At 33.6% G+C, this 19,998-nt stretch overlaps 2 protein-coding genes across 2 annotated transcripts; both read left to right on the top strand.

Moving 5' to 3' along the window:
• Positions 1-6,969: 6,969 nt before the first annotated feature.
• On the top strand, positions 6,970-13,267 carry LOTGIDRAFT_177946 (hypothetical protein; the record flags this gene model as incomplete). Its single annotated transcript, XM_009049816.1, has 9 exons — positions 6,970-7,132; positions 7,425-7,532; positions 8,323-8,478; positions 8,653-8,801; positions 9,202-9,348; positions 9,678-9,807; positions 11,937-12,154; positions 12,283-12,709; positions 13,227-13,267. The coding sequence occupies 9 exons, from the start codon at positions 6,970-6,972 to the stop codon at positions 13,265-13,267; spliced, it is 1,539 nt and encodes a 512-aa protein (XP_009048064.1).
• Positions 13,268-13,846: 579 nt separating this feature from the next.
• Positions 13,847-18,497, top strand: LOTGIDRAFT_111913 (hypothetical protein; the record flags this gene model as incomplete). Its single annotated transcript, XM_009049815.1, has 8 exons — positions 13,847-14,009; positions 15,237-15,344; positions 15,520-15,675; positions 15,911-16,059; positions 16,650-16,796; positions 17,043-17,172; positions 17,373-17,590; positions 17,907-18,497. The coding sequence occupies 8 exons, from the start codon at positions 13,847-13,849 to the stop codon at positions 18,495-18,497; spliced, it is 1,662 nt and encodes a 553-aa protein (XP_009048063.1).
• Between the last annotated feature and the right edge of the window lie 1,501 nt (positions 18,498-19,998).

Below are 19,998 nucleotides of genomic sequence, written 5' to 3'. Positions count from 1 at the left end.
TGATAACTAGTAATCAAATTTGTACCTTTTACCTTAATTATCCATATATACACAGATATGAATGATTTACTGATAACTTACTATTTGTGTAAAATATGCAAATATTGGAAATGTAAATTAATTTGTCGATTGCATTTAAAGGGAGGTTAATCCATTATTTGATAGACTCGGTCAGCCCAGTAACGTGAATTTATGTTTGAGAATTCGTAACCAATTAGGCTAGTTCGGCCACTTATCAGAAAATTTTCTGTGTATGAAAATCATTTGATTAAATCTCTCTATAAACATGCCAGAAAGAAAAAGACCCTGAAGTCTCTCTTTTGTACTTATTGTCAGTGGTCAAAGAGAAATACATCGAGGAAGTGAAAAAGTCAAAGTGGCCGAACCTACACCAACAAAAGAGATTTAAACCACTTCATGGACGGAGCAAGTTCGACAATCGACAAGGAAATATCGCAACAGTAGCTGTAGGTCCCCTATATTATCAATTTCATTCATCATCATCTGATAAGACTGCAAAATAGTCCGAAAAATTCACTTACAAGGTCAAAATCAAGTCTAGTGAACGTTTGCTCGTAGTGAAAATGCCCGGTCTTGTCAATCTACCATACCGCCAAGTGTTGATAATTTCCTAAGCCAGCACACATCCAAACCAAACAAGATTCACATCATCAGTATTGTACTTAATTTTCAATAAATACGAATACATGATCGCAAACCTAATGACTTTACCACCAATCGGGAAGAGGGATCATGTTATGCTATTACAACTAACATCAAATCATCCAAAAACGAATCCTCCAGTTGACGCTACAGATACTAGAAGAAAAGGATAAAATAAATCATACGATAACAACAGTAGATGAAAAGTAGAGTAACTGTGGCTAAGTTAAAGGCAACTATGAGGACATGAGAAAGAACTTATCTGCAAAAATTGAGAAGATAAATTACCTGACCAAGATGCAGAAAATACTTGGAAAACATTTAAGAATATCCTCGAGGAAAACATAGAAAAGTTAATATATTTAACAAACCTAGGCAACAAAAGAAGAAGCAAGAAACTATAGTTGACCCCGAAGTAACTTTAGCTTTAAAGAAGAAGAGAAAGACCTGGTACAATTACTGCCGAAACAAGACTCAGTATAGCCTAATTATGAAGTATATAAAGTCTCCAGACATCTGGCTACCAAAACACAGTGAATAGCCCAAAAGAATTTCCATTGAATTTCTTCAGCTCGACTTTCACGCTATAAGAAAATAAATTAAATCTACCTTCACCCAATGATCAGCAACCACTAACCAAACTTGAGGAGATTATTATAACAGCCGAGATGGTCACTAAACAGCCATGGGATCTCGATTACTCAAAGTCACCTGGTCCAGATGATTTCCAGCCAAAAGTATTGAAAGAAAAATCACTAGTCATTGGCTTGCTCCTGTCAACACTTTTCAAAAGGTCTTTGCATGAAAGAATAGTACCAACTAAATAGAAGGAGGATAACGTCATTCCAATTTTCAAGAAGGGGTGCAAATCCAAAATCAAACAGTTATAGACCTGTCAGCCTCACTAGTATATTGGTCAAGTCAATGAAATCTCTAATGAGAGATTCAGATATGGTCCTTCAACAACCACTCAACTTCTTGAAGTACTGGACTACTTAACAGAAATATAGATTCTGCCATAGACCTACCCATAAATGCAATCTACTTGGACTTCCAGAAAGCGTTCGACAAGGTACCACATAAGAGACTAATCATCAAAATGCAAAATGGGTATATATCTGGTGGGCAGAAAACTTCCTAACCAACAGAAGACAAAGAGTAGTGTTTATAGTAGTGTCCCTCAGGGTAGTGTCCTAGGCCCAATATTTTTCCTCCTATATATTATAAACGATGTACCATCAATTGTCAAAGTAGTCATCAAACTATTTGCAGACGATACACAGCTTATGGGACATAGTGGACAGCAATTTGACATCGTCAATCTCCAATCAGATTTTAACAACCTAGTAGACTGGACAAACAAATGGATGATGTCGTTCAACATTGATAAATGCAAGTCAGCCCACTTTGGATTCAACAACCCGAAACACCAATATTACAAAAACCAAAACCGACTTCTTAATCTAGAATTCCAAGAAAAGGACTTTGGAATAGTATTTCAAGATAACCTGAAGTTCACAACCCGTATTGCAGATAATATCAAAAAGACCCCTGTGAATGATAAAACGAACATTTACCAATCTAGAAAAAGAGATGTTCCTGTTCCCTAATCAGACCACATATAGAAAATACGCAGTAACAGTTTGGTACCTAATATTGAAGAAGGATGTAATAGGTATCGAAAATGTCCAAAGGCGTGCACTGAAAATACATAGAAATCTGAAACGTTTGCTATATCCAGAAAGACTTAGACTTCTAGACCTACCAACTCTTGGTAAATACAACTTTGTAAACGATAATCCATTAACTTACTCAAGTGAAACAAGAACCAGGTGCAACAACAAAAAACTAAAGAAACAAAAAGTATGATTGGATGTCAGCAAAAAAACTGCCTTTGTCAGAATAACAAACATTTGGAATTTTCTAACAAATTCTGTTGTGAGTCAACAACCCTGAACCAGTTCAATCCCATCTGCATGGAAACACGACCAGTTAAAATACCGCCCAAGCAGGGTATAACAAGCAAGACTGTATCAGTTTTATCAGAACAGTCAATACGATTTATCGTTACAATTTTAAGTGATACTACGTCTTGGAATGAATATAAAATTTAAGTTCTCGAAAAGGTCAATATTAGTCTATATCAGTTAATCTTGGGTTTTTAAATAGTTAATTGTATATTCATGGATAAAGTTTTTTTTTTATTTATCGGGTAATATAAGGATCCTGTTATGTTATGGGCAGTATGAACAGTATGGTAGTAACTAATTTTAGACGCGAGTTGGACTTGCCCCATGTCGCTACTGGTGCAATATTTGCTACGGTTCATAGACCGTACTACCATCTTTAAATCATATAAAAATTATGTACTTTCCAAACAAAATCCACACTTTGTGAAGATTTGGCGAAGTTCAATAAACGAAACTTGTTAAAAATACGAGTTAATCTACAGCAAATATAAACGCAAAAGAAATGGATGCAAATACGCTCTCAATGCAGTTTTAACAGCTATGATCTTGAATAGTGAGCAAACAGCAGCTTGTTTGGTTTTTTTTTTTCATAAAACTTGGTAGTTCGATTTATCAATTATGAACAAAAAGTAGGCCTAGCTTCTTCAGTTTTCATTTTTATCCGCCCACATTATATAATGTGTTTATATATTGTCCGTGTCCCTGTCCCTCCGTCGATCCGTCCACAATGTGAACCCGATAAAGATTACAGTTCCTATCTGATTTTATTGAAGTTTGGTGTGATCATTTATATTCATGAGATCTTGGTCAAGTTCAAAGTTGACGATTTTTCGATGAACGGTTTGTGAGGAATTGCCCTTGACTTAGTATAAACGCGCCAGTAATCAACGATATCTATGACAAAATAGATTTTTTTGAATCCTATGTATATAGGAGTGATTTATAACTTAAACGGCAATAGCATCGTCTGCTAATCGCGCGCAAATAGTCACGTGATCAGTCTTGTCTTCTGCCATCTTGACTAAAAGCACTTATCTATTTGAGATATATTGTTATATCCAGAATATATAACATTACGTTTAAAGAATTCTAATCGGACTATTTTAATAAAGGAGTTTATATAACATTGTTCCCTAATAATTCATCAATTTGTCCGGTTTCTCAACTTATTAATTACATTTCTGTCCGTAATGGATATTTCTACAATTTAGATCCATTATTTCTCACTGAAGATGGCAAGGCTGTTACTCGAATTTATTTCATTAATCATTTGCATTCTCTTTTGGAATATTTAGGTTTTAATCATTATTTATATAATGACCATTCTTTCAGAATAGGAGCCGCTACATCTGCTGCTCGTAGTCAAGTTCAAGATCAAATGATCAAACTTTTAGGAAGATGGTCATCTGATTGTTACAGACGTTAGATTAGACCAGATTTACAATCAGGAATGCTCTTCATCTCATTTCCTGAATAATCAGATTAAAATCCTACAACCATCCACTTTAACTACTTTGGGGACTACACAAATGCTTACATTTGTTTATTTTGGCCTTTTATAGTATAATTTCATTCTACTATTCTACCCCAAAGTAGTAGGGGTTTAAATTTTAGTTTATTAATGAGATGTTCTTTTCTGCTTTGATCATCTGTTCACAATTTATCAAGGGTTTCACCCTTCCATTATTCATTATTCAATTATGTAATTTCATATTTACATTGTGTAGTCCCGTAGTGCCAAATAAAGTTTATATATTAGTGTTTTGTTATAAAGGTACGATTTGACACAGATTGGTGATCTATCTTGAAACACTGAAAATTTATCAGGGAACTGGGCGTACCATTTGTTAGTTATAGGTTAAACAATGGTGAACAAACAGTAGCCTCTTCGGCTTCATTTTCATAAAGCTTGAATGAAAAAAAAAAAGAAAATCAGATATTTTTAAAAAAAATTTTTCTTAAAACGTAGTATATTTATATGTTTAAAAAACTAAGATCAGGGAAGCAGTTTGCAAAGTTTTCTAAATTATTTCAAAGAAGCCTCGAACCTATCTACAAACAATGACGGGTGATTTTGAAGTGAACTACAATTTTATTTCATGACCATATCGTAGAAATCCAGAATTTATCCAGTTGTTTTGGGGACTGACTCCATCCTGAATTATGGAATATTTGATTTATTGAAAGATCGCTTTAAAATTTGCCAGATTTATACATCCAGTATTCATTTTATCCAAAATAAAAAGTTTAAAATGATACGCTTTAGTTTTTACAAAAGTTTGGAAATTTGATTGGTTGAATTATATAAAATTAACTTTTCCCATGTAACGGATACCATTTCCAGAGCCAAAATTAATTTTAGTTAAAATGTTGGTTTCTACAAGAAACGTCCGAAAAGGTTTAGCCCCATCACAGTCTGTCTAGGTAATTTTCAATCCATAAAATTTGTTGTTCCACAGGAATCTATCCTTGGACCACTTTTGTTTCTTATCTTCATAAATGATCTTCCAATTTATTCTAAAAATGTCATTCCCGAAATATTTGCTGTTGATACTACTATACATTTTTTCTGATAAAAAAATAGACTACATTCAAAGCTGTCTTCAAGTGAACATAAACATTACCAGCCAATGGTGCTATGATAATCATGGTTATCAACGCAAAAAAAAAACTAAAAGTTACCTTTCTCTTTCAATTGGTGACCAGAAGTTGGACAATGTCTCGGAAGGTATTTTACTCGGAATTACGATAGATGATCACTTAGACTGGGGAAAACATATAGCAAAACTTCACTCGTTTGTGTCATCAAAATATATCTTCTCAATAGAATTAAAATAAATCTACCGGTAGAAACACGAATATTATTTTATAATGCCTATATATTGTCATTTAGACTAATGTAATATTGTGTGGGGTAAAACTTTCCGTGATAAACTTGACTTCATATTTAAGCTACAAAAACGGACAACGCGCAGTATCCTCAACGCGAACTATGATGCAAGATCGGTAGACTTATTTCCTCAATTAAATTGGCTAACTCTTGAACAACAAATTAAATACAACACTGGGTTACTGACAAAATTATGAACGGAAAGTGTCCTCATTACTTTCAAAATTATTTTCGGTTACAATCTTCAATTTCTACAATAACTCTCTCTCTACATTCGGAAACAAACTCATTACATCTTCCCAAGTTCTTGATTGAGGCCATGAAAAGAACATTCAAATATAAGGCTAGTTTACTCTGGAATTCATTACCTCAAATACTTAAACAATCTAATGATGAAGAGAGTTTTAAGACAGGACTAAAAAGGGAATTGCGATCATAATATGTAATTGTGTTACTAATAGTTCTACATTTTCTCTTTATCTTTGATAACCAAAGGAAAATATTACCTCAATTAATTCAATATCGTTTGTGTTAGTCACATTATTATCGCAACCATTCATATTCATAATATTCATTTATTTTCTTTCTTATTGGTTGTTTATCATTTTGTAAATATGTTATTGTAGTTTTATGTAGAAAGATCCCAACTGATAAAGTTTGTATTATTATTATTATTATTATTATTATTATACAGTGAATGAAGTATAACATCTATTGACTAATTTTAAACACTAGAAATAAACAAAAGAGGAAATCTATACATAAACAAACTAAAACAAGTCTGTTTACGGTTACATTGTTAAGGCTTAGCTTCCTTACATTAAAACAATACAACTGTTTTAATAACATCATATGTTAAACTCTAACGTACCATCAGAGACGAAAGGAAAAAACAACTGGACGTGACATTACTGCATGTCATTAGTTTGTTAAGAGATGTTAGATGACTATGACTTAGACAAAAAAAATCTAAATATCATTTATTTTTACTCAGTCAAGTGTGTTTAAAGTTTTAACATTCAACTCTTAATAAGTTTTGATTATATTTAATTTGAAATAAAAAGGTAAGTTAAATTATTCTGTACCAATCGTCAGTTTAGGCTCACTAAATATGTAATATTGAAATAGTACAACTTGGTCGCAATACAAGTAAACGTGTTATCATTATGTCATTATGTGTTTTTGATAAACGATTCTTTTTGTTATACGCAAAATACATAATGTAAAGAGTACTAGTGATAATAAACTGTATGATATTTTGGTATTCATAGACATGTTCTGACTAGTGTGTCAGATTTTTTTTTACAAAACCTTGAGGTTCGGTTATTTATATATGTACATCTGTCCTTTTACTAGAACTGGTATATCCCACATCAGTTGAACTAGAGCAAATAATACCACATCTTATATCTTAGAACATGTTGTGGTTATTATTTCAGCTGCACCATGGCAGTTAACATACCTGGAATAATAGCAGTCATTATATTTTATATATTGATCATTGCTATTGGTATTTGGGCTGGAAGAAAGGGGGCCAATTCTACAACAGAAGAACTGCTGGTAGCCAATCGTGGAATGGGATTAATCGTTTCATTCTTTACCATGACAGGTTACATTTAATTAACGGCTGACTTACGCTGTTTTCATTAATATACTTTTTACAAGACAGTTATTTTCATATCTGAACCAATTCTTTACGAATCTTTAGAGTACATGTATTGCATTTTGTAACAGGCTGGCTATAATCTCAAAATCGCTCCCCCTGATAAATAGAAATAGCATCTTCAATATTGTGACGTTTCTAGTAACACCATCAGAGATTATGTCCAACTGAAAGGAAAAAATGTTTATTTTGCACAAAGAAATTTGTTAAAACTTAGAGGATAAACTTTCATTTTTAGCTACACTAGTTGGTGGGGCTTATATAAATGGAACGGCGGAGATATTAGCATCAAGTGGAGTAGTATGGGCTCAAGCTCCTGTCGCTTATTGTTTAGCTTTTTTGATAGGTATTTATACATCTCAATCAGCTTTAAATAACTCTTAGTGTTATTTAAGATTAGACATGGCTCTTTTATCACTTGTCAATCAAAACCGAATATTTTTGTATTTGTCAGAAATCAGAAAAGGTGTCACTGGCATAAACTATATAACCACTGTCAGTTTATATAAGCTGTACGTGAATTGTCATTGGAAACACCTATCACGTTTCGTCATCAGAAAATGAAATCTAAAAATGAAATCTAAAAATGAAATCTAAAAATGAAATAATAATGATAAACCCTTTATTTTACATGGGTCAGAACGAGGTCCAAACTACGAGGACATGGTGCTGTGTTACATTCATCTCATCTGGTGACGAAAAGTGTAAATTTTGTTGAAACTTCATTTGCTAGATTTTTATACGCCCACATGGAAATCACTGAAGCTCCATCAAACCTTAATTAGCCAGTGGTACTCATTCATTTTGATCAAGTAGATACATAGATTTAAATAGCATACTTTAGAAATTTTAAGGGATAATTTTCGACGTTTTTTGACAATGAAAATGTTTTACAAAAATGTAATGCCCCTTTAAGTTCATCTGAGCAATGAAGTTTACAAATTAAACACTATGTTCATGCTGCTTTTTATTGAATCAAAACACTTATCAAAGCTGCAATGTGGGCGTACGTTTATCTTTCTTGTTGGTAGCTATCTTGAAGACTTTTGTCGGTAAACAAAATATATCTTTCCTACAAAATGTCTCCTCTGACACCTGTTATTTCAAAGTTCCAGTTTTGGGATGTTCCTTTATAGGTGGCGTGATTTATGGTCCAAAGATGAGAAGAGCTGGGTATATAACAATGTATGACCCTTTCCAGATAAAATTTGGTAATCGTGTAGGAGCACTTATGTGTATTCCACAGTTTATGGGTGACCTCTTCTGGACAGCTGCCATTCTTGCTGCTCTCGGTATGCTCTGTGCATCATTTTTATTATTATTTTATACAAAATAGTTTTGCATTCATTTCATTCATCAACCGCTAAGAATGAGTTATATGACACCTTCTAAATAACGCCATACATCTGTTTGGTTACTGAAATATATAAACCTTTACCTCATATTTACCCCCAAGTGTTTTTCAGGTTCTACTATAGCAATTATTTTAGACATAGATCAAACTATTGCGGTGATAATATCAGCTTGTGTGGCAATCTTTTATACCGTATTAGGTGGTTTGTGGTCGGTAGCATATACAGATGTCGTTCAGTTAATTTGCATTGCTATTGGGTTGGTAAGTAGAATCACTCTCTCCTTTTTTTACTGTTTATTAATATTTCAAAGACGATTTTTCACCCTTGATTTTGCCATGCTTTGGACGAGATTTTGATTAATGGAATTGCCTTGCTTGCACGGATTTTTATACTTTGGCTATTCAAATGTTCTGCATGGTCCGTAGTATACTTCAGATCGAAATGATTTCAAGTGTTAGTTAAGGATTATCCTGTACTGCACATACAAGAGGATCATTATTTTGTTACTTGATAAAATATGTAGCTAAATAATTTCGAATTTTCACTATTTGGGAATCCGATTAATGTCATTTCGACCTTCAGACGTTACAAATCATGTCGAGAAATCCATACTGTGGACCAAAAGTTATGATTTCAGTGACGTTGGTAATCTTATTTTAGATAATAGCTGTGCCATTCGCATTGAACCACGAGTCAGTTGATTTCAGTCGAATTTCGGATTCATGGCAAGGAACAATTCCTACCAACCAAATTGGTTACTTCATTGATATATATGGGGTTTTACTACTAGGAGGTATTCCATGGCAGGTAGGCTATTAAATGAAATAAAGATTGAATTAACCAATATTTTCGATGCATTTTGCCAACAATGAAAATTCACCGTATTCTGGCACGAAGAAATCATATTTATTGTGAAGTAGTAAGCTTCTATCACTAGGTCTTGATTACAGTCAGTGGTCTATATCATTGAATATACCTAGAAAGCAAGAATTATTTAAACTCATCAACAGTGTTTACCACCCTTTTATAATAATCACTAACTTGTCTCTTGACCTAAAGTTTGGCATCAGGCAATTACATATTATATTCCTTTTTTAATATCATAATCCTTGTTTGTATACCGTTTTGTGCTTTAGGTGTACTATCAAAGGATATTGGCATGTAAAACACCGGAAAGAGCTCGACTAGCATCACTAGTAGCTAGTGTAGCTACCTTTTGCTTTGCGATTCCAGCAGCTTGTATGGGAGTCGCAGGAGCTTCTGCAGGTATTTTTTATGTGTATCTTTAGTAAAGGTAAAATAAAGTAAAAATGGAGACAAACGACAAACTGTTCAAATTATATTGTGTACGTGAAAAATATAAAAAAAACCTTTTTATACCTTCAATTTTAAACTTGTCAACACCCTAGAAGGCACAATTCTTGTTTTTGCAAACGCGTTCAATTTTCAGCTCAAAAAGGTTCAATTCCTGATGAACTCAAAAAATTCAATATGAGATATTTCCCATGTGTTTAAAAAATGTTTAGCTTGTAAACAATGTAAAAGGCACAAAAAGGATTTTGACAAAACTTAGCAATATTGTTCAGTATCGCTCAGTTCAAAAGAAGTGTTTCTTCACGTCGAATCAACAACATTTCAACTAATAGATCTCTCTCACTATTTTTTTCAAGCCATCGACTAAAACTCATATGCAGTTTTCTGTGACATTTTGGCATGCTGGCCTCTGTCATAAGCTTGGGGCTGTGGGCATCAGAGGAGATCGCAATCAAAGAGTAGTTGTAAGTGGAGTTTCCTCTGAACTTAAAACAGTCCCAGTTGGTGTTCCACAGGGCTCTGTCCTTGGACCATTACTATTCCTTATTTATACTAACGATATTGTGAAACAAATCAAATCTCATATTCGACTTTTTGCAGACGATACGTCTCTTTATCTAAAAATTGATGATCCGAATGCTTCCGCTGAGGTACTTAACCATGATTTAAACACCATCAATAACTGGGCAAAAACATGGCTGGTATCCTTCAATCCCTTAAAAACAGAAACACTTGCATTTACTACTAAATCGAACCCTCTACTACCAACTTTGAACTTAGATAAAACACCAGTCCAAGAAGTTTCATTTCATAAACATTTCAAAACAATTGTCAGTGGGATGTGCACATAAACATTATTTTATCGAAAACCGGCAGGATGATTAATTGTATCAGATCTTTAAAATACCGACTTAGCAGGAAATCTATTCTTACAATATATACTTCTTTTATTCCCCCACACTTCGACTACTGCGACATAATTTGGGATGGGTGCACTGCCGAACTAACAAACAAATTAGAAAATCTCCAACTTGATGCACTCCGAACAATCTGTGGGGCAGTGAAAAGTACCAGCCACCAACTACTATACGAAGAAACAGGATTTATATCACTACAGGAGAGAAGAAGGCGGAATAAATTAGTAATGATTTATAAAATACTTAACAACATGACTCCGCAATATTTATCTGATCTCCTTGAATATAGACAGTCCACCTACAATCTGAGAAACATTAATAATTTGAATGAATATGCTTGCAGAACTGATCTTTTTTATAAATCCTTTATTCCATCATCTATACGCCTCTGAAACCTTTTACCAGACTCCCAAAAATTTATTCCATCCATATCCGCATTTAAATCTTCACTTAAATCTAAAGACAAAACAGTGCCAATCCATACTACATCGGCCAACGAACGAATCAAATCTTACATAGCCGTCTTTGCCTCTCTTGTAGTGATCTAAACGGGCATAAGTACCTCAGACATATCTCCGACAACCCGGAATGGATTTGCGGACATCAATTTGAAGATGCATATCACTATCTCCTAAAATGCCCCTTATATTTAGATGCACGCCGCCGCTCTATTCTTCTGCTTCAACCAAAATTTATTAACCTAAACCACCTATTATATGGATCAGATATTCAAACTGAATCTTTAGAAATATTTGATCAGGTCCACTCATTTCTCAATCTTAGTAAACGCTTCTAATTTTCCCCTAAAAGAGAACGTGTGTGGCTTCTCAAAATACCATTATATTACTTTTTCCTTATTCATTGTTGTACAATATGTAAATGTATATACATTAGTATTATAATTTATAATAACTTTAATTTAATGTATATAATTATTAATTTTCATTGTTTTTTGGAAAGGGGTCATATAGGCGTAAGCCTGTTCTCCAATCCTGTTCATATGTATATGTGAATAAAATATTGTTTACAAAAAAAAAAGAAGTGTTTGACTGGTGATTGTTACTGTACTGCCAAATATTTGTATTCAAAACCAAAGCTGTCAGTTAGCGTATATTACCTTGCCAGGCAAGCTATATTTGACATGTGTATGTAATTTATTTCCAGACTGGAATCAAACAAGCTACACGGGAGAAATTCCAATCCCTAAGGAGAAGATGAGTTATATATTACCATTAGTACTCCAGTATCTCTGTCCACTACCAGTATCATTGATAGGTTTAGGTGCAGTCTCAGCAGCAGTCATGTCTTCAGCTGACTCTAGCATATTATCTACATCATCTGTTTTTGCTAAAAATATATATCAACAGTTTTTCAGACCAAAGGTTTGTTTCTTTCTCTTTAAGAGAGGTGTTCTCTTGTTATTCTGAATGTTAAACACCGAATCATTCATCACCTTCTTTGTTAATTTATGATTTCTATAGTTTGATAGTAAAGACTGTTTCTTTTTTAGGCTTCTGATAGAGAAATGGTATGGGTTTTAAGAATTGGTATTATAGTAGCAGGTGCCCTGGCTACATCTATCGCAATAGGAGCAAAAAGTGTTTATGGATTGTATGTTTTATGCTCCGACTTAATGTATGTTATTCTCTTTCCACAATTTACATGTGTTCTATTTTTTGATGTTAGTAATGCTTATGGGTCTTTGATAGGATATACCATTAGCGTCATCTTACGAGTTATAGGTGGAGAAGCAGTGGTAAAAATACCTCCTTTAATACATTATCCGTTTTATACCGAGGAAGCAGGACAAAACTTTCCATTCCGGACTTTAGCAATGTTGTGTAGCCTGATTTCAACAGTTCTATTCTCTTGGTTGTTTGAAATTATGTTTAAAAAGGAGATCATACCGAAAAGATTTGACGTATTCGGTTGTACCAGTCCTGACTTTCGTGAACGACTAAAAAATCGCGAACAGGAAGAACTGAATAAGACTGTTCCACTGATGGATAACGTGGAATTGCGATCAACTACTAACTCAACTATAAGAATACCAGTAGATGACAGTAAACCTTTAAATGCTGACTCATGATGTGTGGTACATGATATATGTAAAATAAATATTTATAAAACTGTACAGTATGCATTTTTGTGATATTTCCCAATGGATTCACTGGGAACAACAATCAGATTTTGAATGAGTTTGCAAATTTGTCAAGCAGTTGAAAGATTCTAATATAAATTCGACGAAACTACAACAAAATCGCGAATTAATACCAACTCGCAAATTTACGCCGTTTCGTGGCACAAAACAGAAAGTGTTTTGGAATTGTCAATATTATTATATTTATAGCTCTACGAACTTTGACACATCGCGCCCTACCTGGTGTAAGATTTAATCATCTGTCAAGAGTTTTCGCACCCATCTTGCAGAATTTTGTCATTTCCAGCTCTTAGTTGTTAATATGCCCAACCTTCACATAAGAGATGCCTCATAACACTGAAAGTGTGTCAATATCATCATTGTCATATTACGAAAGGCCTTCCTGGTAGCGGGTCATTATCAAGGCTCTCTCTACCACGCTTAAATTCCACAGTCCACATTTTTACAGTGGAAGTGGATGGGCTTCGTCTCCTAAAGAGAGAATCTATCTAAGTAAGCCCTTTCAGTTGCAGGTACTTGATGACTGCCCTTTGTCCATTTCCGGTTCCTTAAGATGGTTTGTTACAAAAAAATAATAAATTACTATTGAAGTTCTTCTATGAGAAGTTTCTGAGTTCGTTCGCCATTCTTGATGTATCAATTTATTTTCGAAAAGACTGACAATCTATCTTGTCGAAACCTTTTCAAACACATAGATACCAGACCGCTTTGTTTAGAAACAAATGAAGTAGATATTATGATAAAATTGTATTTTATATTCACAACCCAGTCTGTTGTAAATATTAATCAGCTATACATCACTTTATGCGTGTGAAAGCAAACATTAGGCTTGTTAAAAAACTGTTCAAACTTGAACTTTTTAGATCAGCGACAATTGATATTTGATATTTAAAGGTTATTATTTCTGGCCAACATGGCAGTGAATGTGGCTGGTTTGATATCGGTTATTGTGTTTTACATTCTGATCCTTGGAATCGGTATTTTTGCTGCTAGACGCTCTGCTCATTCGTCTGCCACAGATGTTTTGGTTGCCGGAAGAAGTATGGGACTCATCGTTTCTATTTTCACAATGACGGGTATGTCTTCCACTGTATTGCACACGTAACCATAGCTGTAATGGTTGATTTCCAGTCATTTTAAGTTATTTTCCTAATATATGCTATTTGGAATTGAAAAGGTTGAGACGCATGCTATTCAGTGATATTCAAAAATTCATATCATTGAGTTCTTAAATGCCTGGAGCTATTGGCCTTCCACGGGATAATGGATGCTATTGGAATCAATTATTGAAATAATTGGGGGCTGGAAAGCATTCTATTGAAATGATTGGGAAACATTCTAATGAAATGATTGGGAAACATATTGAAATGATTGGGAAACATTCTATTGAAATGATTGGGAAACATTCTATTGAAATGATTGGGAAACATTCTATTGAAATGATTGGGAAACATTCTATTGAAAAAATTGGAAACATTCTATTGAAATGATATGATTGGGAAACATTCTATTGAAATAATTGGGAAACATTCTATTGAAATGATTGGGAAACATTCTATTGAAATGATTGGGAAACATTCTATTGAAATAATTTGAAAATATTCTATTGAAATAATTGGGAAACATTCTATTGAAATGATTGGGAAACATTCTATTGAAATGATTGGGAAACATTCTATTGAAATAATTGGAAAATATTCTATTGAAATGATTGGGAAACATTCTATTGAAATGATTGGGAAACATTCTATTGAAATGATTGGGAAACATTCTATTGAAATGATTGGGAAACATTCTATTGAAATGATTGGGAAACATTCTATTGAAATAATTGGGAAACATTCTATTGAAATAATTGGGAAACATTCTATTGAAATAATTGGAAAATATTCTATTGAAATGATTGGGAAACATTCTATTGAAATGATTGGGAAACATTCTATTGAAATGATTGGGAAACATTCTATTGAAATAATTGCAAAATATTCTATTGAAATGATTGGGAAACATTCTATTGAATTGATTGAGAAACATGATATTGGAATAATTGGAAAATATTCTATTGAAATGATTGGGAAACATTCTATTGAAATGATTGAGAAACATTCTATTGAAATGGCGGGGAAACATTTTACTGAAATGATTGGGAATTATCTATTAAAATAATTGGAAAGCATGTGAAAAGCTAAATATAATTTTGTTAAATATAAGAAAGGCGCTGTATCTATATAAAAGAATAACAGTACAGTAAGAAAGACGCTTCACTTTTCTAGTAAAATCAATCAATAATGAATCCTTTGCAGCAACAATAGTCGGTGGTGCTTACATCAATGGAACGGCAGAAATCATGGCATCAAGTGGTATTGTTTGGGCTCAGGCTCCAGTGGCTTATTGTATTGCTTTCTTTATAGGTATGTGACTTTTTTATGAGATTGTTGGTAGTATATTGTCATCGTCATCATCATCATCATTAACATCATCATCATACTAGAATAAAAACAATACTCGTACATCGATTTAGCACCATTAACATATTATCATCATAGCTTATTAATTTGGCACTAGTTATAATATTTAATGTTTCAGGAGGAAACGTATATGCTCCAAAAATGAGGAGAGCGGGCTATCTCACATTGTTTGATCCTTTCCAAATAAAATTAGGAAATAGAGTTGGAGCATTGATGTGCATTCCTCAGTTCTGTGGAGATTTATTTTGGACAGCTGCTATACTTGCAGCTTTAGGTAAGAGAAATAAAGTATACATCTACACAATCAGTTTGTCGTTCCCTGATTTTTGTTACTTAAAGAATAAGCATTCTCTTCCTAATTATGATATAAAGTTTCTTGGATTATGTTTTAAGAAATTAACTCACTATCCCATAATCCAATAGATTCTATCTTGTTATGGAATAACTGATGCTGGATCCAGTATGTGAACATGTCATACTGTGAGATATTTATTTGTTTATATTATTAGGTTCAACAGTTTCTATAATATTAGATATTGACGAGAAAATTTCTATAATAAGTTCAGCTTGTGTTGCTGTGAGTTATACTATATTGGGTGGATTGTGGTCTGTAGCATATACAGATGTAGTACAACTAATTATTATATTTATAGGATTGGTAAGGATTTAGGAATTTTTAATTTAAATTAGATCTGTCTGCAATCAAATAACCCAATACATAAACTGATAGAATACACTTGTTTTATTTCTTCCTCTTACCAGGATTAGTTATATATTTGCAAGGACAGGTAATGTGAATCGTGAAATATTTTATTTTGACACAACTCAGCTACTGATGGCAATCAATGTTTAGCTGGCAAGTCTTCACAGCATCTATCAGTACACGAAAACGAAGAACAAAGTTCTTTTTACAATGTCATGGGTCATGGAAAAGGATAATTTCCACTGAAAGATTTTTATCAAATATTTTGTATTTCTTATTTCTTTATGAGTATCATAATATAAGACGGGTAAAAGTAGACTTGCTTACTATAGTCCAGATACGAATTCTATTACAAGTTTTATTTGACAAAACTTTTCCATCCAAACCTAGCATCACTTAGACAGATCATCATAATCGGTGGAAACGATAACAACACCAGCAGTAGCACAACCCGCAATATCGTCAGGAACTATAATCGACATTTTGTGTATAATTACAAAAGCATGTCAAGGAATACTTTGGTAAAAAATACCGAAAAATTTCAGGTAGTGGCGGTACCATTTGCTATGAATCACCCTTCTGTTGATTTTGAACGTGTTCAGATTTCATGGAAAGGAGAGGTTAAGATGTCTCAACTTGGATCATTTATAGATGTATATGGTTTATTACTACTTGGTGGCATCCCATGGCAGGTAATGTAATATTAATGAATCATTTGATGGATGTTGCTGGATTGTTTTATTGGTATCAAAAACGTGCTGACTGAGATGACAACAGGTTACTGTATCACTGACTTCAGCTATTCATCTGAACATTCTGTCCATGCGATCAAAGTTTGGGCTACTTTTCGTCTTTTTATTTAACTTCACATTTGATGCATATTCTGACTGGCTGCCGAATGGACAGTAGTTAACCTATGTTCATTTGATTGTTTTTAGGTTTATTTTCAAAGGGTCTTGGCGTGTAAAAACCCTAAGAGAGCAAGAATAGCATCTTCTGTTGGAAGTATAGCAACATTTTTGTTTGCTATACCAGCCGTTATGATGGGTGTCACTGGTTCAGCAGCAGGTACATTTCATAATTTATTCATTTTCATGTGGAGATTATGGTATTCGATAGTTTTTTTTATATGTTTTATTATAAAAGTAACCCTTATACCGATCATGTTTCTGAGATATTGTTACATGAAGGTATTTTTATGTACCTGTTCTCTTTTATACAAACAACTACATGTTAATCAATCAGACAGTGGTATCTTAATTTTTCAGACTGGAATCAAACTGAATATACAGGAACCATACCAATACCACCATCGAAGATGAGTTACATTCTTCCTCTAGTTCTTCAGTACCTCTGTCCACTACCTGTGTCTATCGTCGGTATGGGGGCTATATCGGCAGCAGTCATGTCTTCAGCAGACTCGAGTATACTATCAACAGCATCAGTCTTCTCTAAGAATATTTATCAACAACTATTCCGACCTAAGGTAGTCTGTAATGAAATCAGTTTTAAAATAGTGTCTTTTTTTATTTCAAATCTCATTTCATGAATAAGAGAGACTATAACTGCTCTTATCTAGCAGCTCCCACAACCATAATGATCACAAAACTTGGCTTTCCAAGAGAATAGTTCTATAGCCATATTAAAGTGGCTTCGTAATCTATAGATGTAATATTGGTTATATAATTATTGCCTATGTCAAATAACAATGAGATGACAATATTGATTAAACTATCTTTTACAAATGTATTTTTATTACCTATGTACATATCCATAATCAGAAATAAAACCTTACATTGTAGGCGTCGGATAGAGAAATAATGTGGGTTATCCGAATTGCAGTAATCTGTGCTGGTGTTTTAGGTACAGTTATTGCTCTTAGTGCTGAAACTGTGTATGGGTTATATGTGCTGTGTTCAGATCTAATGTATGTTATCCTGTTTCCCCAGTTCACATGTGTATTATTTCTGGAAGTAACCAATGGTTACGGATGTGTTTGTGGTTATATGTTTAGTATTATACTTCGAATCCTTGGAGGCGAACCATTAATAAAACTACCAGTACTGCTCAAATTTCCCTTTTATACAGAAGAAACTGGGCAAAACTTTCCCTTCCGAACGTTAACGATGGTTCTTAGTTTTCTTGCAATAATTTCAATATCCCTTTTGTCCGAGTTGTTATTTAAAAGAAACATTTTGCCAACTAGATGGGATATATTTGGGTGTACAGAGACAAATTTTAGAAAGCGGCTTATAATTCAGGAGAAGAAAACACAAGATGAATTAATGCTAAAAAAGAACGAAATGAAAAAACGCGAGGAGACGCCCGTCACTGATGCATTGATCCCAACTGATAATATATGTTTACAGTCATACATTACAGCAAAACCTTAACACAGTATGTAAAACAATGATCACTGCCTGATTATGAATGTTTATAGATCGATGAAAGTGATAACATTGTCATTATATTTATATGAGTTTAATATACTGCCTCAATAATTATTGTGCAATAAATTGGAAAGTTAGATGTATTTTTATATATTCTTTATTCAATTCCATCCTTCTGGAAGTACAATTGCCCAATGCTTGTCATAAAAATATTTGAGTACAGAGTAGCCTACGTACAATATCAAACCCGATCCTATTGTCTGTGAATCCTGGAATTGTTGTCGTCAAAATTTCGTGCAGAACGCCCTTTTCGGATCCCATGGAATAAATGATTGGAGTGTTTTTTTCACAGTTGCTGCTAAGTTGACTGCAGGCCTTTTAATATTGTCGGTGATGCAGGTCTGTGGGTAAACTGTGGAATCAATAGTTTTTCGACTGAAACAAAAATGGTAGTTAAAAAATTCAGTCAGTTTGCGAAAATTCGATGTTTATATTAATGGTTTTTCCAAAGGTCAAGATTCAATTACAGCCTTTGTTTATTAATTTCTTTGCTTGATTGTTGGTGGTTTTAAGAAGAGACAACAAAGGGCGCTATGTCTGTGTTATGATGGTATAAATATGCAGTCCTGGCCGTCTTGCTGTGTATAGTATCTCAATCCATAGGCTTCCCCAGCTTGACTGAATGTCGTAGTTTCATCTTCTGGCAGGTCAATTGCTGTGTGCTCAATAGAGGTTAATATATAATAACGTCTGATGAATAGTCATCCAAGGTCTTGTGTTTTGCGACTTGAAGTGACAGAGTTTCTATGTATTTTGGTGTGAAGTTTTATATCCAGAGGATATTGGATAAGTTAGATTTTTGATGCCATTTAACACATTGACCTGAAAAGTTAAATGGATAAGTTATAGGTGTTTTTTTTAGTTATTTTATGCTTGAATTAAAGGGGTGAATGACGAGAAAAAAATTCTCAAGTGGGGAAATCGATCATAAACGTTGAGAAGCACTGGTATGAGTCTTTTATAAAAACATGTAGTGAGTTTGTGATAAAAAGGAAACCGTTTTGCATCTATTTGACAGACATAGTGCACTCCTTAAACCTGTCCATTTCGTTATATATCCACTCTCACTGTATTTGTCACAGTGAACCCTTTGACAAGAAATGCATTCAAATTCGCGTAAACTGCAGTGGGTCACGTGGTCACATTCCTGAGCAATATGGCTGCTGTTGAGGGCTTATTTTTGTAACGGCAATCTTTTTGAAATATAATTTATCAATCGGGAACTTCGTGAAAAGAATACATGAGACAGTGGAAATATAAGCAATGAACGATGGACCCACTGCAGTTACGGTGATATGAATACATTGGTGAAGGTGCCAAATTTATCATGACTGCCTTCGGCAGCTCATTCAATTTGGCACCTTGCCCAATGTAATCATTAACATAAGTTTAATAGAGAGGCCAGTGTCTCCTTCGATTTTGATACAAATTTTCACAAAGGCAG

Source organism: Lottia gigantea (assembly GCF_000327385.1).
Source record: "Lottia gigantea unplaced genomic scaffold LOTGIsca_14, whole genome shotgun sequence".
In the NCBI taxonomy this organism is placed as follows: Eukaryota; Metazoa; Mollusca; class Gastropoda; family Lottiidae; genus Lottia; species Lottia gigantea.
The sequence above is the reverse complement of the archived record's forward strand: the minus strand, read 5'-3'. Positions and strand labels throughout refer to the sequence as shown.